General features: G+C 44.5%; 1 protein-coding gene across 3 annotated transcripts in view; it reads right to left on the bottom strand.

Moving 5' to 3' along the window:
* Nucleotides 1-5,773, bottom strand: part of Clcc1 (chloride channel CLIC like 1) — a 25,214-nt gene extending 19,441 nt beyond the window's left edge. For 2 of the 3 annotated variants that reach the window (XM_031375210.1, XM_031375211.1), the window contains exon 1: nt 5,666-5,773. In XM_031375210.1, the coding sequence (XP_031231070.1) occupies nt 5,666-5,750 (85 nt within the window). In that variant the 5' untranslated portion in view covers nt 5,751-5,773. The other variant, XM_031375212.1, reaches the window with a different exon arrangement.
* Nucleotides 5,774-10,048: the final 4,275 nt, after the last annotated feature.

Raw genomic sequence — 10,048 nt, 5'->3', positions numbered from 1 at the left:
CTTTCTTTCTTTCTTTCTTTCTTTCTTTCTTTCTTTCTTCCTTTCTCTCTTTCTTTCTTTCTTTCTTTTTTAAACAAGATTTATTGCCGGGCGTGGTGGCGCATGCCTTTAATCCCAGCACTTGGGAGGCAGAGGCAGGCGGATTTCTGAGTTCCAGGCCAGCCTGGTCTACAGAGTGAGTTCCAAGACAGCCAAGGCTACAAAGAGAAACTCAGTCTTGAAAAACAAACAAAAAAAAAAAGTCTCACTGGCTAAGAGTGCTTGCTATTCCTCCAGAGGACCTGAGTCCAGTTCTCAGCATCCTCACTGAGTGGCTTGGAAGTGCCTTCAACTTCAACTTCAGGAATCCAAACTTCTCTTTTAGACTCTGTAGGCAGCCACATACACATGCATATACATCCACATAGAAAAATTTAAAAAAAAATTTTTTTTAAAGACTCAAATGAGATTTGAGTGAACTCCAAATCATTCAGAGAATATCCTGCTTAAGCATCTTTCTGTCCAATTTAGTAGCTACTAGCCACATAAGGATATTGAGCACTTGAAAGATGGCTAATGTGAAAAGCTGAATATTTTAACTACCACGTAATCTTAAAACACTGAAAACAGAATACTTCCACCAGCACAAAGTCTGGCTTTGTAGGACAGTAACCACAAGATTAGGACAATCAACAGCTTATACTCTACTTATAAAATTAAAGGTGAACTAACCTAAATTCAACACTTCTCTGTGCTTCCCTGATACTTTATTTTCACAGCAAGCACACAACTGAGCCCTAGAGTGTCTGTCTCTCCCATCAGCACAGCATCTCTCAGTTGTGGCTATATACTAATCATCCAAAGAGCTCGAAAACTCCTGCTGCTCTGGCCACATTCCAGTCCAATAAAATCAGCATCTCCAGAACTGAAGCCCAACCAGTGGGACTCATAAAGCTCCATGGGTGATCTCACTGTGCAGCCCAGGTAGAAAGCCTTCCCACTTACACACCCATATACCCAAAGGCGAGCACACAGCTTTGTAGCTAGCTAGCAAACCCAAGCTCAGTAAGTGTTAGAAAGCAAATGCAGATGACTCAAGCCTTAGCAAGGAGCCAAAGGATTTTAGTAGTTCAGAAATGAAGGAACCTCATCCGATTATGAAAATCCAGGAAGATTTCACAGAGGAATAGCAAGGTTAGTGAAACCTTTTAGTTGTTCACGATATGGAAGAACAAAGTACAAGCTTCAGTAACTGTGAGCCAGGGATGAATATGGTGGGAGAGGAAGAGGAAGAGGGAGAGGGAGAGCTTGGTGGTGATGAGGATCCCACTGTAAGAATGTAATAATTTCACCTGTGGACCAGAGTGTTCAAGAATTAAAGAGAAACTACCTTATTAAATATCTACTATTGGGCTGAGCAGGGTGGCACACACCTTTGATCCCAGCACTCAAGAAAGCAGAGATGAGAGACAGGTGATCTCTGTGAGTGTGAGGTTAGTCTTGTCTACAGAGTGAATTCCAGGACAGCCAGCAAGCTACCTAGTGACACCCTGTCTCAAGAAACAAAACCACACACACACACACAGTGGTACTGGATCCCCCTAAGAGGAAGAAATCGCAGTAAGGCCAAGTGAAGATACAAGCCACTTTACAAAGCAAACTGCCTCCTCTCCACCAAAATATTCTTTTCCAGGGAGCCAGAAAGGCTCACAAACCTGATGAAGCCCCTCTCTAAAGCTAGAATAGTGGTAAACCATTGCTGGGGGGTGGGGGACTCTTCAGAGACAGTTTCTTCCTCTAAGTGCCTCACCAACAGAGCAGTGTGCCTTTTCCTCCTATAGAGAGATGCGGTTGCCCCAGTCAGTCACCCACACATCACAAGTAGCCCCAAAAAAGTCATTGTTCATTAAGCTAGACTTGGATGGAATTGTTTCTCTGGTCTGTCATCTACCTCTGTATCTGAAGTGACTAAAAATAGTCTTGTCAAGGGGCTAGAGAGAGAAAGAGAGATGGCTTAGCAGTTAAGAGCAAGCACTAGCTGTTCTTCCAGAGGTACTGAGTTCAATTTCCAGAAACCACATGGTGGCTCATAAGCATGGGATCTAATGCCCTCTTCTGGCATGCAGTCATACATACAGACAGAGCACTAATAAAACAAAACAAAACACTTGTCTTGCAGGAAAGTCATTCAACAAAAGTCAAGAAGAGAGGCCTCAGAAGAGACCAACCAACCCGCACCTTCCTCCAGGTCTTCTTAAGCTATAGAACTGTCAGAAGACTGGTTTGTTATTTACACTGCCCAATTTAAGATACTTTGTTATGGCAGTCCTAGAAAACTAATACAGACTTTTTTTTAAAGATGTATTTATTTATATGTAAGTACACTGTAGCTGTCTTCAGCCACTCCAGAAGAGGGTGTCAGATCTCATTACGGATGGTTATGAGCCACCATGTGGTTGCTGGGCTTTGAACTCAGGACCTTCGGAAGAGCAGTTGGTGCTCTTAACCACTGAGCCATCTCTCCAGCCCTACAGATTTCTTTAGACACAAAAAACTAGAAGTCTATAACCCATAGTCTCTTCTTATGATATATAAATCCCTATGCAAAACAAATGTACACAAGAAGAGTGGCTAAAACAGTGACCATCACAGGAATCGATCAAAAATAGTAATATACAGACTAACTCATATTTTTAATGTTTATGCTTGAAAATAGAAAATCTAAATAATAACTGATGTGATTATAAAAAGATAAAGAGATATATGTTCAATGGGGTGTGGTGAGGTGAGGGGGAAGGGGATGTCTCTTCCGGGGCCAGTCCATGCTGAGACATCCCTTCCCCCAGAGGGACCAACCACATGGTATAGTAAGAGAATAGAGTTTATTCAGGGCATGGGGAGGGGAGTTAAGAGGGTGGTAGAGGCAGAGAAAGGCAGAGAGAGGGAGTGTAGACAAGTGGAGGCTGGCCATGAGCACGTGGAGAAAGGGGGCAAGCAGCCCCTTTTATAGTGGGTCAGGCCTACCTGGCTGTGGGGAGGAGCATACCTGGCTGTTGCCAGGTAACTGTGGGGTGGAGCTTAGACAGAATGTTAATACGAACACCATCTCATATTTAGGAGACAGAAAAACTGAATAACTGTGTGATAAAGATATGAAACAGAGTCTTAGAAGAACTACATACAGAAGAACGTGGAGGCTTAACTAGAGCAACAGGCAAGAAAGAAAGAAAAAAGAAAAAACAAAACAAAAGCAAAGGGAAGCAAGGAAGGGGCCGGAGAGACAGCTCAGGGGCTGCTCTGGAAGCACTGGCCGGAGAGACAGCTCAGGGGCTGCTCTGGAAGCACTGGCCGGAGAGACAGCTCAGGGGCTGCTGCTCTGGAAGCACTGGCCGGAGAGACAGCTCAGGGGCTGCTCTGGAAGCACTGGCCGCTCTTCCAGAGGATGCAGGGTTCTTCTGTTCCCAGCACCCACACAGCAGCTCAGAACCGGATGTAACTCCAGTTCCAGGGAATCTGACTTCTTTTTCTGCCCTCTGTAGGCCCAGCATACACATGGTGCACAGACATATATACAGGAAAAAAATTTTTAAGAAAAAAAAAAGACACAAAGGATAGGCTTGGCTGAAAGAAACACGTATTGGTCATATTCACTATTTCAAAGAAATTCAGAGAAGCCCAAGAAAAGGTCACTTGATGAGTTAACTTATTAACCATTTACTAAAAGAGCAAGTAGGGAAAGGACCAATTCTAAAGAGTTAAGACGTAGGTAAGAGCATATAAACTGAAATCAAAGATACAGAAACAGCATCCTGTACCCCTTTCTTGGGCACGGCATATTTCATCAATAAAACGAGTGAGAAGGAAAACAAATTTTCTCAGATTAAAAACGGAAGTTTAGGGTGAAGGTGATGGACATTTAGAAAACAACAGCAGAGGGCATCACTGACAAAGTCACACCACTGGCAACCATGGTACTTTCTCCAATAATGACCAGCAGATGCAGAGTTAACCAAGACTACAGAATGAACTGAGGGAAGGCAAAAAAAAAAAAAAAAAAAAAAAAAAAAGATGGAAGACCAGAGTCAGATTTCACAGCAAAATGAGCTGGGAAATCAAAAATGGGAAGGCATGCGCCACCTGTCTCGAAAAGCCAATAAAATAAAATAAATAAATAAAACAGGGGGAGGGGTATAGAAGAAAACAAAACCAGAATCAATTAGAAATTCAAGCTCTCCTGATAGAGTCTCGTGATCATAAAACTACAACTCTTTGAAAACAACATCAACAACAACAAAACTTAGAACTGATCCCACACTTCCTCCAAAGCTGCAATCTAGACCTGCTTCGAGCTTATTTTAAAAACAAGTTTCTGAGCTAGGGCCAGCCTGTGCTACATAAACAGACTGGCTCGGAAAACAAAACCATCATCACAAAAACTTCCTACGTTGCCTCCGTTTATGGAAAAACCGGGTGTTACTCTGTGACTTGTCAGTGGACACGTTTGTGTGTAACCGTTTCTCACTGCCTCTGCTGCTACACGTGTACGCACGTATTAAAAAACATACGATAATAGAGAACATTATGTTAGTGAAACATATGGTCCTTTAATCCTTTCGAAAACTCTTGGGAAAGGTCCCACGGTCTCAATCCCTTTAACGAGAAAAACGAGTGACTTGCCCATGGCCTCTGAGCTCCGAGGGGTTCCTTAGAGGTTAGGGTTCAAGGGTGGTAAGGAAACTGCTGGGTCATATCACACAGGTGGGAAAACCGGAAGAGGGGGTTCTGACAGGGGCGGTCTGGGAAAGTGCTCCTAAGAAGTGCAGGCTGACTGGCAGCCATGAAATGGAAAACATCAAGAAAATCATTGATTTCAATGAATCAGATGTCTAACCAGCCAAGCAGGACTAACCAGAAGAAGGGGAGTCAAATACTGTGTTAGCTTAGAAACAGGAAGTCGCTATTTAGTTCACGTGTGTTCGTGTCCTTTCCTGGCGCTTGGGGTTTTTTGTTTTGTTTGTTTTGTTTTGTTTTAGCTTGGGTTTTTTAGGTTTTTCGAGACAGGGTTTCTCTGTGGATCTCTTATCTGTCCTGGAACTCACTCTGTAGACCACTGGCTTCGAACGCACAAATCGCCTGTCTTTGCATCCCGAGTGCTGGGATTAAAGGCGTGCGCCACCACCGCCCACCGGACAATTTTCGTTTCCAATGTGTACCCAGACAACGCTGGGAAGAGCACTTTTATAATCAGTGTCATGGAGAAAACCTGACGTTTTTGCACCCAACCATAAACACACGGACTTACGACATCTCCTAACTTTATATTCTCAAAACAAATCCAAATGTGTGTGTGTGTGTGTGTGTGTGTGTGTGTTGCAGATTCTGCCTAGATTTCACATAACACAAGCAAGGATGTTCTTGCCCTATGCTGAGCCGCTCAGTATTCGCAGGAAAACCAAAGATGAGGCAGGGGAATGACTGGCGGGCCCTATCTGCCCGCGTAGGACAGCACAGGGGATCGCCATGGGCCCAGGCCCCGACGCCTCCCGCGCCGCCGCGCCGCCTCCCACGAAGCCTCGCGGGCCGCCCGGACAAACCAAAAAGCTCCCGCTCACGTCGGGGGGTTTCTGCCGGCGCTTCCAGAGCGACGCGGGCCAGTCCGAACGCGGAGGGCGCCCAGCCCACCTACCTCGGACACCCGGGGCTCGCGCAGGAGTCCAGAGCCAACTCATCGACTCGCTCGGCCCGCAGCTAAGCGGCCTTCCCGCTCGCATCGCTGATTGGCTGCGCCGCAGGGGCGAGGCCAGGTCTCACTCCTCTGTTCCTCTGCTCTTCAATTACCCAACCACCAGTTCAGTTCAGAGGGGTGTGACTAAAGGAGCCTACATACATAAACCCCTAAGAAAATGTTAAAAAAAAAAAAAAAGTATATGCAATAAAACCAAATCTACTTCGAGCATAACTTTCTAAGTGGAAGGTAATGATTAACTAGTTACTATAATGAGGCAGGCAAATGGGAGTTGCACACTATATAGAGCTTTTGGATGCAAGGTTTGTTTTGTGTTAACTTCAACTTTTGGCTTTGCAGTATCCCAAGTGTCCAAAGAGGAACCCCACTCCAGAAATGAATGAAAAAAATTAACTAGCAATGAGATACTGTTGCTATTTAATTTGGTATTCTTTGGTACACATACATTGTTTACAACTTTTTAAGATTTATTTTTAGTAGTTTTAGATTTATTTTATATATATGAGTGCTTTGCCTCAAAAATGATGTGTTCCACGTGCGTGCCTACTACTCACAGAGGCCAGAAGAAGGGGTTGGATCCCCCTAGATCGGACCAGATAATCATCGTGTGGGTGCTGGGACAAGAAGTCAAGTCCTTTGCAAAAGCAACATGTGACCTAAACTGCTGAGCCATCCCTAGCTCCCTAATTTTTTTTAATTCTGAATGTGTGTCTGCATATGTATGCAGATGCCAGCAGAGGCCAGAGATATCTCACCAGGTACCTTGGACACAGAGTTACAGGTGATTGTGAGCCACAAAACTCAGGTGTTGGAAACCAAACTTGAGTTCTTTTAACGGCTAAGTCACCTCTCTAGCCCCGTTGCTACTGTTGCTGGTAGCCCTCCAGATGTCCATGATAAGATCCTACTGCTGTAGAAACCACATAAGTGCATAAGTCAAGACGGAACTGGACTGGATGCCTACTCTGAGCTGGTTAGCTTTTATAACGCTAGAGGATGCCCTACGGAAGAAGTCACCAACAGTCTTGCCCTGCGGTGACCTTGTGTTACCCGGCTGCCCTCCCAGGCAAGATGTACCTACTTTTGTAATAGTACCAAACTGTGGCATAGTCATCCTCATTCCGGCTTGATTTGAGGCCCATTCCATAAGAGGGGATTCATGTCTGGCACCAAAGACCTGGTGAAGTCTGTGTCTGGGAAGGTCAGATGTCCTAGTGGGGAAGCTGCCGCTGTTTTACTGAGTACGTGTATTATGCATATCAAACAGCCTTCCAAATGTCTCTGTTTATACCCAAACATTAGTACTGCTTTCAGCGTTGGACAAAGAAGCTTCGTTTTGCATTAGTAGTGCTTCATACAGAGACTCATAACTGCTCAAAGTGCTGAGAATAATAAGTAGCTTGAGTGCTCAGCCCTAAGTGGAACATCTAAGTCTCCCCTTCCAAAACTCAAGCAACATCACTTGGGGGTGGGGGTCAGGGGGTAGGGTAGGGGTGCTAATGCTAGAATCTGTGAGCCAGAGGAAGGGTAGAAAGGTAGGCATGCAATGGACTGTTGTCTACCTGGCATGACATGAACTCACTAGTAGATAAGAACTGTTTAGCCGGGCAGTGGCAGAGGCAGGCCAGTCTGGTCTACAGAGTGAGTTCCAGGACAGCCAGGGGTACACAGAGAAACCCTGTCTCGAAAAACCACACACACACACAAACACACACACACAAAACCTGTTCAAGACAGTACCTGTCTTGACATTGTGAACATGGGAGAGGCCTCATGAGGTCCTACCCTCCCCTGAGGAGCTATGGGCAGTTAATGATTGCTCGAGGGGAAGTCATACTTTCTTCAGTGGTCTAGCAACTCATTAAGTTGTCCATCTATGCTCCTGCAAATAACCTCTCACCTTTGCCCACATAAGCAGCCCTAATTAAACTTATACACCTGTGTCCCCACTCTTCTTTTCAATAGCATGCAATGATTATAGATAATGGTCTCATTGTATTTCTGTGTTTATAATGTATTTTGATCAAAGCCACTAACTATAGCCCTCTTTTGTCCCCTTCCCCCTCCTTCTGACCCATTTTCCACATCGGTCCTCGTACTTTCACGTTTTATGTGTGTGACTCAATAGGTTTGATTATGGATGCTTACACATGACTGTGGATGAGGAGGGGAGATTATAAACTCATGGTTATCCTTGGATATAGGAGTTTGGGGCCACCAAACTCCTTTATCCATCTTTATTGGTTAGTTTTCCTGTTGCTGTGATCAAAAGTTCTGGCAATAGCATCCTAAGGGAGAGGAGCTTATCTGAGCTCAGAGTTCAGGGGAGAGCCCAGCAAGACAGGAAGTCATGAAGCAGGAACTTGAAACAACTAGTCACATGATGTTCTCCATCTGAAAGAGAGTGATCAAGGAATGTTAGTGCTCCACCTGCTCTCTCCTTTGTACTCAGTCTAGGACACCAGCCCATGAGGTGGGGCTGCCACAGTTAAAGTGGGTCTTCCTACCTCTGATAATCTAATTTCGAAGTGTGCCCAAGGACTGTTTGTAAAGTAGACAGTATTAGCTGCCAGATTATTCATCCAAACATAATCAAGTTGATTATCCTGTCCTTTGTCATCTTTGAAATATTAGGATAGGTAGTTGAGCCTGGCACATCAAGGACTTGGAGATAGAACTCTGGCCCTAAAACTCCATTAGCACATATTTAAGTGTTTTTGAAGATTTGTTTTATGTGAATGAATGTTTTGCCTGTGTGCATGTATGAGCATCACATGTGTGCCCGTTAGCTTCCCCGGGAACTGAATTTACGGATGGTTGTTGTGGTGGTTTGAAAGGAAATGGCTCCTGTAGGCTCATAGGCAGTGGCACTATTAGGAGGTATGACTTTGTTGGGAGTAGGTGTGGATATTGGAGAAAGTATGTCACTAGTGGGTGGGCTTTGAGGTCTCAGAAGCTCAAGCCAGGCCTAGTGGCCGAGTCTTCCTTTCGGCTACCTCCTCTCCGATACAGAACTCTCAGCTCCTCCAACACCATGTCTGCCTGCATGCTACCATGGTTCCCACCATGATGATAATGGACTAAACCACTGAACCTGTAAGCCAGACCCAATTACATGTTCTTCTTTATAAGAATTTATATGGTCATGGTTTCTCTTCACAACAATAAAGCCCTAAGACATTTGTGAACCACCATATGGGTGCTAGGAATTGAACCTAGTTATCTGCAGGAGCAGTAAGTGCTCTTAACTACAGAGCCGTATCTCCACCTCCATTGATATGTATTTGAATGTGGGGCTGCTTGATATTTCCTGCAACGGCTGCTGAGTAGTATTTTTATTTCTGTATTTTGTAGCAGGGTCTTATTGCAGAGCAGTGGTAGTGCATGCCTTTAATCCCAGCACTTGAGAGGCAGAGGCAGGTGGATTTTCTGAGTTCAAGGCCAGCCTGGTCTACAGAGTGAGTTCCAGGACAGCCAGGGCTACACAGAGAAAGCCTCTCTCGGAAAAACCAAAAAAAAAAAAAAAAAAAAAAAAAAAAAAAAAAAACCAAACAAAATAAAACAAAACCAGGGTCTTATTATGTAGTCCACCCAGCTTCCAGCTCCTGATTGTCCTCCTCAGCCTCCCAGAGCTGGGAATGCAGGCAGGTGCCACCACAGCTGGCTCCAGTTTTAACTGGGTAGGAACAGCCAACATCTCTACAGATCAGTGGTTCTCTCCCTTCCTAATGCTGGGACCTTTTAATACAGTTCCTTGTGTTGAGATGACACCACCACCATCACAAACTATTGCACTGCTCCTTCGTGTCTGTCATTTTGCTGTTATGAATCATATTGTAAATATCTAATACATGACATCTGATGTGTAACTTGTGTTGAGAACCACAGCAACAGAAAATAATTTTGTGATCACAAGTGTGCCCAAGAAAAATACCCTGAATCCTCAACTGTGTTTGAGTCTTTTTTTTTTTTTTTTTTTTTTTTTTGTATAGTGTCTTTTTTTGTTGCCCAGGCTGGCCTCAAACTCTTGCCTTCCAAGTCCTGCAGAGAATCTTTTCATGTGCTTCTTTGGTGAATGATTATTCAAATCCTTTCAAATCAGGGTTTTTGGTTAGTTGGTTTTTGTTTTGTTTTTGTTTTTGTTTTTGCTTCCGAGACAGGGTTTCTCTGCATAGCCCTGGTTGTCCTGGAACTCACTCTGTAGACCAGGCTGGCCTCAAACTCAGAAATCTGCCTGCTTCTGCCTCCCAAGTGCCGGGACTAAAGGCGAGTGCCACCACTGCCCCGGTTAGTTGGTTTTGAATGTTGTTACATTTTAGTAAA

Source organism: Mastomys coucha, unplaced genomic scaffold (genome assembly GCF_008632895.1).
Source record: "Mastomys coucha isolate ucsf_1 unplaced genomic scaffold, UCSF_Mcou_1 pScaffold16, whole genome shotgun sequence".
Lineage (NCBI taxonomy): Eukaryota > Metazoa > Chordata > Mammalia > Rodentia > Muridae > Mastomys > Mastomys coucha.
Note: the sequence above shows the minus strand (reverse complement) of the source record. Positions and strands in the feature narration are given on the sequence as shown.